At 37.1% G+C, this 19,735-nt stretch overlaps 1 protein-coding gene across 1 annotated transcript in view; it reads right to left on the bottom strand.

The window, feature by feature from the left end:
* DISP1 (dispatched RND transporter family member 1) overlaps window positions 1–16,374 on the bottom strand; it is a 73,375-nt gene extending 57,001 nt beyond the window's left edge. Inside the window, exons 1-2 of the mRNA XM_036757515.1 lie at window positions 16,305–16,374; window positions 6,497–7,011 (exon numbers count right to left, since the gene is read on the bottom strand). Of these exons, the coding sequence (XP_036613410.1) occupies window positions 6,497–6,996 (500 nt within the window). The 5' untranslated portion in view covers window positions 6,997–7,011; window positions 16,305–16,374. The remainder of the gene's footprint in view (window positions 1–6,496; window positions 7,012–16,304) is intronic.
* Window positions 16,375–19,735: the final 3,361 nt, after the last annotated feature.

The raw sequence follows: 19,735 nt of genomic DNA, 5'->3' as shown, positions 1-19,735 counted from the left end.
TGCCCAAAATTCCCTGGAGGATTCACAAGAAAAAAGGTTCATGGACTATGGTGCTATAGAGAAATATCCATAGGAGAAGACTTTTAAGAGTCCCTGAGACAGCAAGGAGATCAAATCAGTCAATACTTAAAGAGATTCATTCAGGCTATTCACTGGAAAGTCAAATACTGAAGCTACAGCTTAAATACTTTGGCCACATAAGGAGAAGATGGGACTCACTGGAAAAGACCATGATTTTGGGAACAATTGAAGGCAAAAGGGAATGGCAGAGAATGAGATGGATAGATATTGTCATGGAAACAACAAATATGAGTTTGGAGAGACAGTGGAGGACAGAAGGGCCTGCCATGCTATGGTCCATGGAGTCAGGAAGAGTTGGACACAATTGAACAACTAAACAATAACAAAAACTCAACTACATTATCCTACATCCCTTTGTTCCCCAAAGGAAAATGAATAGCCACTTAATTTTTTTTTTTAATTTTTGACGATTTAGGGATAAGGTGAAAGACAGAGCTACCAGTAGCAGAGACCCATGCTAGAAGGCAGAAGATGTGAGTTCAAGTCCTGTCTCTGACAAAAATGGCTGGGTGACCCCGTACAAATCACTTAACCCCTCAAGTACTCTAGACAACTCTACAAAAGTATAAATTATAGAGAAGGTGCTGACCTGCATTGGTAGAAGAACATTCCTCACCTGAGAGTAATCTATACCAATGAAATCACAGGTCTAATCCCTCCCTAACCTCTTCCCATGGGATAAAGAGGCAAAAGAAAAAAAAATGAGGTACAACTCCTCTAGGCTTCTCCACTTGTTTTTCCCTATGAGGCATGGCAGTTGGCATAAGGATATAAAGAAATACAATCACATAATTATTAACCCAGGGTTAAGCATTGCTCAAAGGTACTGCTGGGTCTCAGCAGGAAAGAATAAAGAATTGAAGAAGTAGAGAAGTAAAGGATAAAAATATGAGCAAACAAAGAGAGAAAGAAGAAAGAGAAAGAAAACAAAGAGAAAGAGTAGAGTGTGGCCAAATATCCCTCCAATGCTATAGGTCAATTTTTCCTGGTTTAGGCTGAAATATTTTTTCCCCTCTAGCTATGATTCACCCCAAAGCAGTTGCTAGTTTGTTTACTGGGGAGTAGAAGGTGTGGGAAAGGGGAGAGGGAGAATTTCGGGCTGATCCCAATAAGGCTCTGACAGTGAAAATGGCTTCTATGTGATCAAAATGCTAAAGGAAATGGCCCAGAACAGAGTTCTTTTTCAGCTTAAATAGGACTACTCCAACCCAAAACCTTTACACACACACACACACACACACACACACACACACACACACACACACACACACACCCTATATATAACCCACTGTTTTCAAAGGCATCCCATTTGACTTTTGGATGGTGCTCTTAGAAAGCATATTCTTTCTCTTTGCAATTCCAACCTCAGCTTCTTCAATCTTCCCCACTTGGGGCAAGTGGAACAACCATAATTTCAAGCCACCTTGCCTCTCTTATGCAGTCTAGGGTAAGCATGAGTTTTTCTGGTAGTTATGCTGTACTATGGCCTTATTTTCCAGTCTTTCACTAAACCCCCAGATCTTTGACACCAAAGTTGTTGTCTTTTCTATATGTGTGAAGCTAATTTTCTGGATCCAAGCATAGGATTTTATGTTTACCCCTATAAAACTGCAACTTTATTTAATATGGTCCATCATTCTGGCCTATAAATATCTTTTGGGATCTTGAATCTGCCATCCAGCAGGTTAGGTATCTCTGTGTCATCTGCATCCTAGACAAGCATGTCATCTACACCCTAAACTCCCTCTTTCCTTCTTGTCTCTTCTACAAGTTGAAGTGGTATATTAGCACACTGTGAACACTCAAATAGTAGTTGCGATGATGTTGATGAGAAAAGTGCTTACTGTAAGTGATTATTCTCAGCCTTAGAATTAGGAACTTCAGTTCTTTGTATACAGCCTTAATATCAGAAGAGTTTGTAATGTGCCTCATGTGCTAGAAAAAGAACAGATCTTTTAGTCTTTCTGCAAATGCTGATGTTCATGCTTAGACAAATAATAAAAGCTCTTACGTGATTTTTGTTTAATCAAATTCTATGGTGAAATAGAATAATAAAGATTTTAGAGCAACAGGAAAGGTTAGATTGTGATAGACTGATAGAAGGATGAAGCAAAGTGAGATAATGCTATAGGAGACTTCTGGAGATCCTGAACTGTACATTCCCAGAAGAAGTCTTTAGTTTTACTACCATTTCGTGCCTGGATAATATAATAAAGGGTAGGACTCCTAAATAGTAATAATTTCCCCTTAAAAATAAACAAAAAAATTCTTACTTCTGACCTTTAAAAGAAAAAAGCCCAGCCACAAAGACCAATTAAGTGATGAAAAAGGAAATGCTTGGGAATACTACTCTGAAATTAAAGTAGCAATAAAAAGTGAAAGTGATCAAAAACAGGTTGAAAAGAAACATAGCAATAACTATGATCAATATGTACAAAGAGGCAGCAGGGGGAGTAGGTATTGGCTGAGCTAGGTCTAGATTCCTTTGGGTCTCTAACCAAAGCACTCCTAAAGCTTTATAGCTCCAATTCCACTAGTGTGCCACAGGAGGCATCCCAGGTGACCATCTGCCTATGAAATCACATTTGTAGAAAAGTGTCTTTGGCAAGTACCCAAAAATATCACAGGTTTCCTAGCATGATAATGAGTTAGTTATGGGACCATTTATGGGAAAGGTAAGGGTGCTGCAATCAAGAATATTTGCAACACCAAATTAAAAGGTAAGTATAGTTTAGGTCAGAAAACTTAAATGCTATTTTTGGATGGAAAACTCCATAATAATTTGAACAATAATACTATTACCCTCTCACCTTAATACAGCAATAAGAAAGTCCCAATTGGATAATTTATAACTTATTTCAGCAAAGCCAAAGGCAATATTACTGGTTCCAGAGAAATATTTTCTAGCTCATTACAGAATAAAGAATATGGCCATGTAGTCTTTTAGAGAACCAGACAATACAGAGTTTTAGATGTGGAATTAGGATGGAGAATATTATTTCCCACTACTACCATACTCTAAATCTCTGTCAAACTGTTCTAATATTTGTCCTCTAGATCAGGGATGGGGAACCTGCAGCCTCGAGGCCGCATATGGCCTTCTAGATCCTCAGTGCAGCCTTTTGACTGAGTCCAAGTTTTATGGAACAAATCCTTTTATTAAGGGGATTTGTTCTGTGAAGTGTGGATTCAGTCAAAGGGCTGCACTTGAGGACCTAGAGGGCCACATGCGGCCTCAAGGATGCAGGTTCCCCACCCCTGTTCTAGATGCTTATTCTCATCTTCCTTAATTCATATAGTTCTCTCCTCTTGATCTCTCTCTGCCTAATTCCTTTTCATCCTTCAAGGTTCAACTCAAGTTTCATTTGCTTTTCTTTTCCCAAACCACCACAGCCCACTCTTATTGTATTTTCTCTCTCCCTTTTCCTTTCTTTCTCTCTCTCTCTCTCTCTCTCTCTCTCTCTCTCCCTATCTCTCTCTCTCCCCTCTTTGTGGGGTCACATAGATTCAGACACAACTGAATAATAACAATAGCAATGGCACAGTTAACTGAGTCCTGGAGTGGGAGTCAGGAGTGTCTTGGTTTCAAGTCCAAGTGACCCTGGGCAAGTCATTTAACCTTTCTGGGGTGAATGGGGATAATGATACCTGGAGTACCTACCTCACAAGGTTGTTGGGAGACTCAAGTGAGATACGTATGTAAAGCATTTTGTCTCAAGGTGTTCTATAAAATGTCAGTTATTAGTATTACCATTACAATTATTTATTACACTGTTGCTGTCATCTCTCCCACCGTTCTAATACTCAAAAGTTTTCTGAGTACCCCCTGAGTCCTGTTTTCCAATTACTTGGCACGCTACCTCTCATGGAATTAGTAAATACAAAAGCTACTAGCAATTTTTATGTTTGTATAAAGGGTGTCCCAAAAGTCTTAGTGCAACTGTTGAGCTTTAGTAATTTTAAACTACACTAAGACTTTTGGGACGTGCGTGTGTGTGTGTGTGTGTGTGTGTGTGTGTGTGTGTGTATCTCAAAAATCATAGTTTTCCCCTAACACTGTTACATATACACAAATGAGTTCATGTAACAAGTTCTCTGGTAGTATCTTTAAAATGGAGGTGATATATAATTCTTTTCAGATGCATGTTTTTTATCTAAAAGTCCAAATTCTAAGGCCATGGAAAGATTGCCCCAACATTTTGCTCTCCACAGTTTGTTGAGACTTTGCTTGTAGAAATGTGGCATTTTTCAATCTCTCTTTAAAAACACTAGTAAACTTAAAAGCATATGTCAGGTTCTCATTCCTTTAAAATTAGATCATTGACAAATGCTAGGCCTAAGGCTGCAAAAACTGGACACAGTCTGTTATATTGAAAGAATTGGTGACTTGTCCAAAGATTTAAGATGTTATACAAAGTTCTCTAAAAGGGCATTAGCTTCAAAACATGATACTACCTCTTTTTAACAAATGCTGGTTGATGTTTTACTCTTAAAATGGCATCTTTTAAAATGAAACTTTGAAAAAGCATAACTTAAAATCGAAGCTGTAAGAAAAAAAACTAGAGAGAAACTGCAATAGTTTTATAAGTTGCATAATTACAATATTTCCAAATCATATAAGACAAAGAGATCTGAGAAGTAAATATGTAAATAATTTCAGATCAACTTTTTTTAAGTTAAAAAACAAATACCCTCAAATACTTTCGAAACCTGATGAAAAGATAAGCAGTTTGTTATGTACTTTCTAGTTCTGGCTCTAATTAAAAGATTAGTTTCTCCTGTTACACACACACACACACACACACACACGCACGCACGCACGCACATGCATACACATGCACACGCACGCCCGCACACACACACATCATTATTTGGCCTTTACAAAATACCTGGTATTTGCAAAATGTGTTACCATAGCTCAGGTGTATCCCATATCACCTACACACGAAGACATCACTCCAAACAATCTCACACACAAAGAAAGTAGAAACAAATTAAGGGCTCCCCATACTGACTCACATTTTCCTAGCACCTTTAAATCTCATGGATCTGAAAATGCTCTGTAGTCTACCCTGTATCATTATTTCTAATCAGCCCCTACCATCCCCCAGCTGTATGTATGTATCAGTTATGAAAGCAACAATTCAACACTACACAAAGCTAAAATTCCTTGATGAGAAATGGAAAAATAAATATGACATGCTGAGTTCTATTTTATGCTTACATTTCATTAAAAGTGCCTACTATTAACAAAAGCAGGAGCTTTAATCTAAGTTAAAGGATCACTTGTTAAGAATCTCTCGTCACAAAAAATCTGAATAATAAATATTAACTATATTTCATGCAAATGGATGGCAAAAAGCTATCTAAACGAACTTAGTATATCAACATCAATCTATTCACATTTAATATTAAATTTCTCCTACCAAGATATGAGGAAAAACATGATTTTTCCATAAATAAACAATTCTAGACAGAAAAGGAGCATAGTGTCCAATACAAGTTTGAAATGAAGTCTTTACAACAACAATTTGAATGGATTCTAAACAGGAAGTTATAAGATTGTGTGACACCCATAAAGATAAGCATCATTAACAAACTAGTACTAGTTTGTAAGGCACCTTGCATGTGGGTAGTATCTTTCTTCCAAATAATTTTTAGAGTTCAAGTTTTCTTAACCTAATATCCATGTGATCTGATTAGTGTCCACAGTATATCAACCTACATGCCCAACCTCTCTCTCTCCTCAGATGGCATGTATGGTGGAAACCCTCAGAACCACTTACAATCTCTCAACTCTAGCTGAGGGTGAGAGTGAGGGAATACTGACTAGTATTATAATTCAGGCAACATGGTAGGTAGTCTCTAGTTACAAGTTATTTAAACTAAAAGGTACTTCCCCCCTAAATAATTTTGACAGCTTAACAATTTTTTTTCTGAAAGAATTGCATTTCTTCCAATTACACTATACAGTTGCCTAAAATAAGTACTGTAATCTGGAAGAAAAAGATGATCTAAATCTAACTGTACTACATAAATCTTTCTTACAATGAGTTTTAAACAAAATAGAAATTCTCATGGTCAACAAAAAACAAAAACGATAAAGTCAGGAGAATAAAATAAAATTTCACGCTTTGCATTCACTATATAGATTTGACATTTACCATGCCAAACCTGCAAAAACAATTGCTTTGCAGTCTTTTCTTCAAATCCTTTTCCTCATTCTTATTGGGAGGTAAGCACAAGCAGGACACACATACACACACAGAGCACAAGCAGGACGGATGGATGACAGACACAGACACAGACACACACATACACACAGACACAGACACACAGACACACACACACACACACACACACACACAGAATTAGCTGAATGCCAAAGAACCATCAAAACATTCACAACACTCACCTTAGGTTGGTTATATGCTGCCGCACTGGCTGATGTTGAAAATGGTCAGGCCACTGATGATGCAGGCAGAATGATGGAGAGGGTTGAAGACAGCAGGCAGTCTGATATACAGGTGAATGGTTTTGACACAGAGATGCAGAATACTCTGAGGGTGGCTGCATGCAACACGAGGCCACAGGAGATGGTGCTGTGGGACCAGCTTGGGAATGGCACTCTTGGTGACTGGTATGGTTATTCAAAGAGTGATGGTATGGGCAAGGATGGCAGCATTGTGATAACATCTGGGGGGTTCTTTGGTTGTCTAAAGGCAGAAAAGAAGGTTTAATTGTGCCATTAACTTGGAGGCATCCATTTGGACTCACTTTTGTTCGGGGTGCTTCTTTGGATGGATGCTGTTGGATTGCAATGTCTCCATCACAAGATGTAAGGGTACTGGAGTTGGACATAATGTCGCCATTGCTCAGAACCATGAAATCATTGTTTCCACTGCTCATAGCCATGCTCCAACTTCTTTGCTATAAAAGAAAACAAAGTAAAATGAGTCCTTGTTCAGAAATACATATGCTGGAAGGACAGGCAAAAATTTAAATTCCTTTAGGGACATAAAACAACAAATGTAATAGAAGCATTGATTCATTCAACAGACATTGGCTAGGTGAGCTTTCTACACAAGGCACTGTGCTGGGTTCTGGAAAGCTATAAAAACAAATAGAATATAGTCCTTACCTTCAAGGACCCTACAATCTAGTTTAAAATAAGCAAAATTAATTGCCTGGGAAGACTTCTGTATTTTAAAATAGTCAGTACTGCAGAAATTAAAGATACTCCAAATCAGTAATAGAAAACAGATGTAAAGTTAAGCATAACTCGTTAACAAATTCCCCTTCTGGTCTGACCAATACCATTAGCACTTCCTTGATATAAAACTACCTCATCTCCATGGTCATACTTCTCCCTCCTCAACTCCTCTCATCTCATCCTCCCTTCCCCTTAGCCCTGATCTTAATTACACCTATCTCAGATGAGCACCCGAACATTTCTGAAATAACACAAAAAAAATGAGTGATTTGTGGCTGAAGGGTAATTTTGCTGCATGTGCTCATCCTGGAATTAATCAATCATCAAGCATTTATTCAGCACCCACTATAGACCAGGCACTATGCTAGGTGCTGAAAGTCTGTGGGGTGTTTGTGGGCCTGGAAGGCTGGATATTTTAGGAAACATCTTAAAGTGTAAGTCTGCTTCTAGGTCAACGAAGCCCTAAAAATAGGGTAAAGAAAAGAAATAATCAAGATATTAAGCCAAGTAATATGGAAAATGAACCACCAGATGTAAAAGTCAGTGGGGAAGAGGGGAGAGGAGGTGGGATGGATTAAAAATAAATGTTTGATAGCTAAAAAAAAAAAAATCTTTGGGAAAAAGCTGATGATTATTACTCTGAGAAAAACAAAGAGAAGGCATGCTATGCCAGCATTAGTCAGCCACAAATCATTTTATTTTCTAGGAGATATAAAATGCACAAAGTTGTATGGATGTGAGAGAAAAAATAATCAGTATGCAGAATTTTTTAAAGTTTTAAGCAAATTTATTATTTTTTCAACTCAACTGTTACCAGAAGTCTCTAAATAGTTGACAAAATTCTTAGTGGTATGGTCAAGTTCAACCTACAAGTCACTGTAATTTACAGCAGAAACTAGAGGAAAAAAAGGAAAAATGGTGTTCTTGATCTCCCAATCCAAATATGAAGGCTAAAGAAAGAAATTAAACCAAATATAGTAGCAGCTTCACTGAATTTCTACTGGTTGACAGAGACTTAGCTTTCAGAATAAAACTTTCTGAACTCTCAGGCTTAGAAAATGGAATTGAGATTTTCTCAATTTCATTTTAATCTGTGGGGGAAGACCTATGGGAAATGCTGGAAGATATTCCTTCCTTTCAGTTTGCATCCACAAAAATTTGAACAAATATGGATTTCCCATAGAGAAGATTTTATTTCAGACTTTACACATCTGTAGACTATATACGCCAAAAGCTTCTGAGCACAGGATGCCAACGAGCATGCTAGCAAATATGCTCCTGGAATAGGGCATTAAAACTCTCATACATAATGTGAATACTTAGCAGAAGAGATATGATCATTGTATTAAAATGTGAATTTTGTTTCAATAGCTTTTTTTTTTAAGTTTTTATTCAGGTATTTTGTTTTTTATATCACCGTGGTTTTCCCCAGTATCCTTCCCCCAATTCCTCCCAGAGAGTTGTCTCATCACAAACTATATTTTTAATTTAAAAAAGGAAAGAAAAAGAGTGGAAAAAATTAACACAAACAATTAATACATTGACAAAGTCCAAAAACATAGGCAATGTGCAACATTGCACATAGACCTCCTACAGTTGTCCATAGGTAGTGGGTTGGAAGCATCCTCTCAAATCTCTTTTTTCAAGTCATTCTTATAATGACTTGTAATATTAATTTAGATTTGAAGTGCCGTGCTGTAAGTTTGCTTGTTGGTGGCAAGGCCCCAGTAGGGGGCAGAAGATTGTGGGATGGAGTGGTTCTCTGCTGTGATGTTGTGGACTTATTGATTATGGGATCTTTTTCTTTGGTGTCTGAATAAATGGTTTACTTCTTCTACCTTCTATGTGGAGAGTCTCAAATTTTGCAATACAAATCCACATAGGCATTTTGACAATTATAATCTATATTGTGATTATTGCCTTGCTGATATATGACTTAATTCTTAATTCTGCAACATTCACTTTTGATTTTTGTATGTGTGTGGCTGTTCTTTCCATTTATATTGTTGTAATTGTATATAGTTTTCTTTGTTCTGCTTCCTTCAGCTCTGCATCTGTTCATGTAGATCTTTCCATGTTTCTCTGTATCCATCACATTCATTATTTTTTATAGCACAATAATACTCCATTACATTCATGTACCAAATTTGTTTAGCCATTCCCTAATCAATGTGTATCTACTTTGTTTCCAATTCTTTGCCATCACAAAAAAGTGCTGCCATAAATATTTTGGTGTATATGGAGGCTTTATTCTTATCCCTGGCTTCCTTAGGATGTTAGCCTAGCAATGGAATCTAAGAGACAAAAAACATAGGCATTGTAGTCACTTTATTTGCATCATTCCAGACTGCTTTCCAAAATGGTTGTACTGATGACAGTTCCTCCAGCAATGTGTGCTTAGTGGGCTATCTTCCCATAACTCTTCCAAAACTGACTATTCCCATCTTCTGCCATCTTTGTCGACTTAAATGGTATGAGACGAAACACTAGGGTTGTTGTGATTTGCATTTCCCTTATCGTTAGTGATTTGGAGTATCTTTCATGTGGTTGTTAATAGCTTGCAATTCTTTTGAGAACTGTTTATGTCCTTTAACCATTTCATTGTAATTAATAATAATAGTAACAACATTTATATAGCACCTTAAGGTTTGAAAAGAGCTTCCTAAATTTATCTTTTCTTTCGATCTTCACAATAACCTTAAGAGACAGTTGCTATTAGTATCCCTATTTTAAAGATGAAGAAACTGAGGCAGACAGAGGTTAAGTGATTTGTCCAGGATCATACAGCTCATAAGTGTCTGACACTGGAAGATTTGAAAAAGTCTTCTTGACTACAGGTCCAGTGCTCTATCCACTGTGCCACCAAGTCGTTTCTATTGGAGAATCGTTATTGGGCATCGAACTCTGATACTAGATATGGACACTTTGCAGAACTCACAACATCACTGTATTAAAATGTGAATTTAATACAATTCTGTTTTGCTTTTCTGAAAAAGAATCATATGTAAACTATAGCAATAACTATTGGACATAATTTACATTGGTTTATCTACAGGTCTGACAATGCATCCCTCTAATTACCCCAGGTGGGAAGGATTCATTCATTAATACTAATTAAGTGGCTCCCATACGCTTGGCCCCCTCATGGGGCCTAAGACAAAGTCTCTGCTCTGAAGGAGCTTATATTCTACTGGGGGAAATGGAATGCATATTTGCAGATAAGTAAGTGCAAACTACATACCAAATAAGTACAAAGAATATGGGGGTAGGTAGGATAATCAGTCAGGTCTTCATTTAAGATAACTTCCTTAATTAAGCCTTGTGAAGGAAGTCAGGGATTCTGAGAGGCAGAGTTGAGGATGGATCCCTAGATAGCATTTATAGAGTACTTTAAAGTTTGCCCACTGCTTTACAAATATGATCTCAATTGATTCTCATAATCAGTTGTTCCATGTTCTGTTCTAACTGTTGCTTCTTGACCCACATACAGGTTTCCTCAGGAAACAAGTAAGATAATCTGGTATTCCCATCTCTCTGAGGATTTGCCACGTTTTGTTGATCCACACAGCCAAAAGCTTTAGTACGGTCAATGAAGTAGAAGTAGATTTTTTTTCTAACTCCCTTGCTTTCTCCACAGTCTATTTTGCAGAATCTTAAGCACAACCCTGCTGGAGTGTGAAATGAGCACAATTGTTTGGTAAATTGAACAATGACTTGCATTACTATGGTGTTGGTCAGTTTGCTCTGGATTCAAATAGATATCATTTTATCATTTTTGAGATTATACCCCAGTACTGCTTTTCTCATCCTTTTCTTGACTCTGAGGGTTTGAATTCAGTTCTTCCTGACTTCATGCCCAGTGCTCTGTTCAATGTTGGTAACAATTCAGCCAAACAATTTTAGAAACAAAAATTTACAAAGGGTATAATGGGAACAGCGGAAATAGAATATCTGCCCCAGAGTCAGGAAGACATGCTTCCACAAATGCATGCAGAGTTCAAGAGAAAGCAGGCTCAAGCTTAGAGATCACACATAGCCAAGGGGCAGTTCAGAGATCTTAGTTGGACGGAAATCTTTTTTTCCTTTAGTAGAATCCTCACAATTTCCCCTTAGAACTCCTTGTAGAGTTCTCAAGCTGCCTCTCTTCAGTGGGTCTAGTTTGTCCACAAGTTAGAATGCAGACAATGCTATTAGCCACTGCTATTCCAGGGAACTGCTATGCCATACATGTGAAGTCCAAAATCTTCCAACTTTTTTGAAATTCACAAGGTAATAATCCTCTGGTCAAAAGGGAGAGGGAGAAGAAGAGGAGACAGAAGCTTTCTCTTCCCCTACCTCTTGAGCAATTCTCTCTCACAGGCTTGGCTGGAGCAGCTTCCACCTGATTATGGCCTGCCATTGGTATGGTCAGGTTCAAATTAGTTCTTGTTTTCTTCTATGCCCCACAAGATATGAATAATTATCCTCAACCCATGCCAATACACTTGCTGTGTAGTATCTTTTCATTCCATCCAATGGCTTTCATTCCTTCTAAACATATCAAAAGCTTTTCTCCACCTCTTTTAATGCCTTCAATTGATTAGAGCAATAGGGTTGCTCTCACCTGATTAAGGTAGGTACTTTAAATGAGGTGAGGCACTTAATTGATTCAAGGAACCTCCACCCTAATGATAGAAAGTGCTGGACTAATCACAGCCTGGGTTATAGTCCTGTCTTCTACAAACAGATGCTGGGTAAGTGCGGTTGAAAGAGTGCTGGATTTAGAGTCAGAGAGGTGGGGTTCCCACCATGGTGTGTTTCTCCCAAGCTCCGCCACTTAGCATCTGTGTGATGTTAGGTCTCTTTTAGCTCTAAATATGACCCTTGCCAAAGCCAACCCCTCTGGTTCCATTCCTTGGAATCATCCCACATGTCTACATTCATTACCTCCACTTCTCTTCTCTCATTCCTCAACTCTATACAATCTGTCTTCTGAAATAGTTACTCAACTAAAGTCTTCATCTCCCACATGATCACCGATATCTTATAATCACTAAGACCAAAGGCCTTTTCTGAGCCCTTATCCTCTTGACCCACACTGTTGATTGTGCCATCTTCTTGGATAATCTCTCCTCTCTAGGTTTTCATTGCTCTTTCCTCTCCTCTTAGCAGCGTTGGTCAGTTTCCTCTGCTGATAATCATCTATGGACTGTTCCTTAACTATTGATTAATCTTAGGTTCTGTCTGCCTAAGATATCTTTACTTTTCTCTCTATATCCTCTCACAATGATCTTACCAGGTCCCACAGTTACCATCACTTTATAGAGGATTCCCAGATTCATATATCCAGCCCCAGTCTCTGAGTTCTAGTCCTGCCTCACCAACTGCCTACTGGAAAAAGGCTGAAATGATGTGATTAAATATAAATATGGAATTTTGAGAACGTTAATAACAAAAGCAAGACAATGACAATAAGGCAATATGTGTGGGATAAATGAGGATTTTTAACATGCTAATAGATGCAAGGTAGATGTAAACTCTCTGCCATCCAAATAGGCTGTTGATGCTAAGAAAATGGTCATAAAGAAATTGGGACTTATAAAGAAGCTTGGGGCTTATGAGTAAGATAATGTAATGCTGCAGAGAACCCAAGATGAACTAATCAAGACTGCAGTTGTGAAGGTCAGTCAATCAAAAAGCATTAAAAGCAAGAAGAGAGGAAAAGTAGGCTCAGGGAATTTCTGTGGATAAAGTCTAGAATATCCAGCTGAGCTGGGGGTTCTGGTGGCTTAAATGCAGCAATTTTCATCTTCCAGAAGAACATTTAGAATCAGTTTGAGTATAGAATGAATTTGCATTAAAATTCCAAGGAGAGGGGCTAATGGGTCAGCCAGATGATCCAGAGCAGAGGTAGGGTTATGAGAGGAGAGTCAGGGGAGGCAGGGATGGGTGGAAAAAAGGAGCACATAAACTAAACCAATTAATGATTCAAACCTGTGCCAAAAACATAACATGCCTATAAAATTTACATAATCTGTACACAACTTGCTTGTTAGTTTAAAAAAAAGTTTTGCTCTTTAAAACAGTTGACCACATATGCTGTAACACAGTGGGCAGGAAAGAAGTATGCCAGGGAAAAAGAGGGTGGGAAAGGCTATGAAATAATAATAACAACTGCAATAGCTAGCATTTATACAATTCTTTAAGGTCTGCAAAGTGTTTTACAAACATTATGTGCTGTTTTCAAGGTATGTGCTGTTCTTATCCTCACTTTACAGATGAGGAAACCGAGGCAGACAGTGGCCAAGTGACTTGCCCAGGGTCATACAACTAGTAAGTATACAAGGCCAGACTTGATAGAAGTCAGCAAATACTAACACTTTGTTATGTGTATAAGGGCAGATAGTTGGAAAGAATTTAAAATGAATTTGGAAAAGAAAATGAATAGTTTTTTTTAAAAAAATCTGTGTTTAAATAACTTGTTTTCCCCAGGGTAATAAGGTATATAACTTGCCAAAAGAAAGCTCTTCTTTAAGTTCTGGCTTGAAATGTGATAAGTCCCTAAAGCAAGTTATTTGAGTGAATTTCCTGCCTTTCATAAACATAATACGCCAATATCAATATATCAAAAGTCAGCAAGCTCAAATCTCAAATTTCACCTTTTCAGCTGGCATTTTTATGTCCTAAGTGCTTTGGCAGTTTTGAATTGCAGGGTTTCTGGTCAATAATTATTTTGTAATCCATGTTTTGTATGATTACCAAGTAATCAGAATGAAAATAATAATAACACAGGAAGATGTTGCCTAATAATAACCAAAGAACTTATATAATAAGTTGATTTTTTGAATAGCTCTCAGATGCCTATCATAATGTAACCATTTTGAACAGGATTTACCTGCTTTTTGAGTAAGGATTAATCAGATTAATTCTAAATCTTTTTAGTCAGAAAAATGAGCTGCTCACTGAATACAGTTAACATTTTGCCTGTACTATATGCCCAATTGGGGAGGGAAGACCCTCAGGGTGTCTGGCTAAAAGAGAAACAATTGCTCACTGAGCCATCAAAACCCAAAGAATGACCAAGTGAGGCCTGGGCTGGGACCTACTGTTGGCCAATCAGTGAGAGCCAGAGTGATTTGGGTTTAAGGTGTATCTAGCTCATTAACCCCAAGATAACTCTCTATCAATTTGTGCAATACAATGTTTTAAAATTAGAAAGTACAAGATAATGAAAATATACTCATCAAGAAAGGCTAGTACACCAGATAAATATATCCCTCTTCTCATATTGTCTGCATATCCAGATACAGAATTCAGTCAATTCTCATCTTACAGGTGCCAGACATGTCAGAGGCATGGGTGATCATTTACTGACTCAAACCTTTCCATAAAGTAAAAGTAACTTGACATCATTTCACTATAACAACGATTAAGAAAGGAACTGATGAGAAGATCAAAAATCACTGGCATGGAAATGTGGAAGAAAAAGGCCAGACCTCCTAGGATTAGATGGTTCAATGGCAATTGGCTCTAATTGCTCTGTGACAGTCTCAATCATGCTTACAATAAATATCTTCCACTTGGCAAATAAGGAAAAACTACACCATTGAGGCATTCAATGACATCTCACTGATTATCTCAATACACCTGAGTGCATTACCTGAGCTTGGCTAACCATCATTCTATATCATCTAAATTCTTGCTAATGATATAATCTTAATTCACATGATAGCCAACCAAACTACTTAGCTTATAAAGTTCCTGGGGAACAGAATCCTGAAAGAAACCTCATACAGCTTCATAGCTGCATCTTTGGAGTCAGAAGTTTAAACTAAAAACAACAATGTAAAAGATGCTAAGATACTACATATCAACATTGTAAGTAAAGTAATAGGGTTTGTTTGACAAGAACAATACAGAGAGAAGCGATTTTACTTATTCTGTGACATCATCAACACCTTAAGTCTCAGGAGAGGAAACAAAGGGATGCACACCTACAGAAGACTGAGTTGTCATCTCTGTCATGTTAATAAGAGACCTGAAATTCCAGGTGGTAAAATGCAAAAACTAAGATTTAGATCAATGACAATTTCTTTGATCTAAATGACTAGTGTGAAAGATATGTATGTATCTGTATCCAGATGAGCATAGCACCATTAAAAAATGATGGTGTCACTCAATGAATTAGATAATTGGATAGTTATTAAGAAGTAACCTAGATTTGTCCATTGCACCCTCCCCCCATATTTTAAATTGCTTCTTTTTTCTTGATTAACAAGCACGTATTTTCTTTCCCTTCTTCCTCTCCCTCCACACCCATAAAACTGGTTTCTCTGATAATGTCCCCTCTCTTGTTTCTTATAATACTAATATTCTGTCACGTTCACATACCATAATTTGTTCAGTCATTACAAATGAAAGGAACCACCTTAGTTTTGGGTTTTTGCCAGCACAAAATGAGATGTTATAATTTTTCTTTTTGTACATATGAAGCCTTTTCCTTTTTCTTTAATCTGTTTTGAGTGCAGGCCTAATAATGGTATTGCTGGGTCAAAAGGGATGGTCAGTTTATTAATTTGGGAAGAAAAGTTCTAAACTGCTTTCACAAATGGCTGGATAAATTCACAACTCTACTTGTACCTCCTATTTCAAGTCAAATTTAATATTAAATAGTAAGGCAAATCCTACAGTGCAGAGATGAGCAAATCCATGCCAGGTTGTTATAGTAAATGAAATAGGAGGTACAATCTATTAAAAAGATGGTTGCAAATAAGGAAATATAATTGTTCCTTATGTGAACAATCATTTTCTTCTTGCTCTTCTCAAGAGCCACCTGATTTTATAACATTAATCTTTCTTCCAATACTTCTTCCAGCACAATGTTGTATTGGATCTACTGTTGTAGATCTCTTTGCCTATCTATTTTCCCTTTAAAAATGGGCAAGAGGCATAAGCTGAAATGGGTGGTCAGATCAGTAACACTTGGCCATCTCAGTACCTCACGACTTGGTCTTTTCTCTTCTGGCAGTACCTGTAGATTTCCTGGGGCACAAGAAGCTGTTTCTTCCTCACAGGATACAGCTTCCACCTCAGTGAAAGAGTTTCATTGGTACAGCTTCACAGGTTCATTGGTCCTTTTCCGTTCTTTGTTTCTGTGTTCCTTTCTTTGACCCTCCAACCTCCTGCCATAGGTTGGGATTTCCTTCTGTTTCTTCAGATTCTTTCTTTTCCACTTTGTTTTCCCTTTGAATCACTTCGATTATTTCAGGAATGCTTCACTATTTTTAAAAAAAAAATTTTATATAATTAATTTATTTATTTTTAGTTTTCAATATTCACTTCCATAAGATTTTGAGTTTTAAATTTTCTCCCCTTCGTTCTCCTCCCCTCTCCCTGAGATGGCATACAATCTGATATAGGCTCTACTTATGTATTCATATTAAACATATTTTCACATCAGTTGTGATGCAAAGAATAAATAGAACTAATGGGAGGAACCACAAGAAAGAAGAAACAAAACAAAACAACAAAAGAAAAGGAGGGCAAATAGCGTGCTTCCATCTGCATTCAGAATCCAAATTTCTTTCTCTGGATGTGGATAGACGCTTCACTCTTTCTGATAATCTGGAGAAATAGGAGGCATTTTCTAGTCCAGGGCCCTCCAGGTTCTCAAGTGTGGCCCTTTAATGGAATGAAACTTCACAGAACAAATAGGTCCTCAAACATGGCCCTTTGACTGAATCCAAATTTCACAGAACAAATCCCTGTAATAAAAAGATGTTTTCTGTGAAGCCTGGATTCAGTCAAAGGGCTGCACTTGAAGACCTAGAGGGTCACATGTGGTCTGGAGCCCCTGTTTTAGTCCTTTCACAGTCTCTGCTAGTAGAGAGACTCACCGTTTTGTGTGGTTCTATGGGTATGGGCAGAAACAGAAACATACCACGTTTGCCCTCCCTATTTGCAGAAGACTAAGCTCTGTGGCTCCTGTGAATAAAAAGTAAGCTAACAACCTGATAGCTGTGCAGGGGCAGCCTCTGGTGGTAGGGGCTCCTCAGTGAGAATTTATCTTTAGTGAACTTGCCCTCCTATCATTATTGTTGTTTGTTGTTATTTTGGTTGAAACCTTCCTTGCCTTTTCTTTCCACCAGAAACTACCTGCTTGGGAGGTTGAATGAGCAATTAACAGGTTTCTATCAAAACCTTAAAGCCTACTACCTCCTCCCACCATGCTATCTCAAAAACATTTTCTATAAAAATAGATTTAAGAAGAAATCCATAGTCTTAATTTCTTTCCCAGGCATCATGCAATCACAAATTTAGACCGGAAAGAGATCTTTCTGTTCAAACTATTCACTTCACAGAGAAGGAACTGAGACCTAGAAAGACTCCATGACTAGTCCAAGATCACAGGTCATCTGACTTCAAATCCAGCACTCTCCCCTATATGTTCCCAAAGTGCATGATACTGCCCCCTGGGGTGCCAGAATGATAGGGGGGCATTAGTAGCCCCAGGTGCAATTGGGGAGCTTTGAATAAAAATAAAGGGGCAGTGGAAGCATAAGGAAAGAAAAGATAAGAAAATTTTGAAAAACCATCTGTAGCTGTTTCTTCTGTTGCATAACAGTTAAAGTCATAGTGATTACATCATTTTCCAAATAAACACACAAAACGCAAGTTATAACCTATCAGTGGCCAAGTCCACCAACAGGTCTTAACAAGCAAGTGTTGGCAGGAGCATATTGAGCTTTGTTGGGAAGTCCAGCATGCATCGGCAGGAATAAGTGCATGTAATGATTTGTTCACAATACAATAGTATACAGTTACATGACACAATGTTGTGTTATCAAAATTTCAATCCAGGAAAAACCCCACAAATTTGTAATAAATTACTAAATTTAAGATGTGTCATTTTAAGAAAATATAAAATATTTTTTTTAAATGACACAAATTTCAAAAAAAAAGTTAAAGAAAGTAGGCTACAAATTCAATAGGATTTAGGGGCTATGCACCCATTGTTCTATGAGAAAAATAACTTATTTATTGACCAGCTATTGCAGCATAACCCATTTGCACATTGGAGACATTCTCTTTCCCTAATAGGAAAGGAATAAATGCTGAGAGAAAGGCTACATACACCATGAATTATATTATTTCCATTAGAACTTGTGGCACTATTTACTATTTTCCGTACAATTCTCATGAAAAACTTTAATTTGATCTTAAAGATTGCTGAAGTATTATGTAGTGATTTTTTTTTTTACTTTGAAGTTCTGGAATTCTGCTTTCAGTTATGTTAAATATGTCCCCTAAAGTATCCAGGGATTCATACATTTTTCAAAGCCTCCTAGACTACAAAGGATTACCTAGTATCAAATTCAGTTCTGTTCCTTTCACTAGCTTTGCTCAAATGAAAACAAAAAAGCAACCTGAAACAATTTTGTGTGAATCCAAACCAAGGACAGAATGAAACCAAGCTTTCTGTTTTACAATCATTACATTTTTATAAGGGTCTGTTAAGAATGTGGAAATAATGAGTTATGGGATAAACTTTATTTACATTGATGCTGATAATGCAACAAAATTTCTAGGGAATCATTAAAGGAAGTATTATCATTATTATGTCCCAAGAGCTCATTAGTCCCCTCTTTGCCAAAGTTCTCACAGCACAAATGCATATAAGTAGGAATAGATAGATAAGAACGGCTCTAACGCTGATATAGCAAATAACCAATATCACTTTTTTTGGATTTTCTACAAAGCCTTTAAAAATATCAATTATAAACAAATATCCACAGAGAGATTTTATATTCCAAATTTCTTCAGTTTTTTCTTTAACACGGCCCTCATATTTTTACATATATCTCTACATGTAACAATGTTTTTTCTTTGGCCTAGACCTGTAATTCCATTGACATAGGGAGTTCCTGTTGAGTAACTTGTATCAATCAGTACAGGTCAGCATCTTCTCTATAAACGTCAGTCTTACAGAGTAGCCTAAGGCACTTGTCTGTGGTCATTCACTCAGTACAGCTATCCTACTGCTGCCTAATATCGACAGAACAGAAAGGAAAAAAAAAAAACCCAAGAAGGTAAATGAATTTTATTTTATTCAGATGAACAGTTCAAAAGTAAACTAATCTCAGAAAGATATTTTCTGCAGTCAACATACTTAGCCATTGCAAATCTGACTACAATAGTAAAGTGAAAGTATGTAGACCATATGGAAATTAGAAATTAGGTAAGCTGCCGTGAATACATAATACATGTATTTATCTCATATTAGCAACCAATAGTCACATATATATGTATATATACATATATATATTATATATATATATATATACACATACATATTTTATATATATATATACACACACTCACATGATTAGGTGTGTAGAAATGCTAGAAAATAGAACATAAACTCTCAAAAGGAAAAGTTTCAAGGTAATACTGTTAGTCTAT

Source organism: Trichosurus vulpecula, chromosome 4 (assembly GCF_011100635.1).
Source record: "Trichosurus vulpecula isolate mTriVul1 chromosome 4, mTriVul1.pri, whole genome shotgun sequence".
NCBI classification, from domain to species: domain Eukaryota; kingdom Metazoa; phylum Chordata; class Mammalia; order Diprotodontia; family Phalangeridae; genus Trichosurus; species Trichosurus vulpecula.
This window is presented reverse-complemented; position numbering and strand designations above follow the sequence as displayed.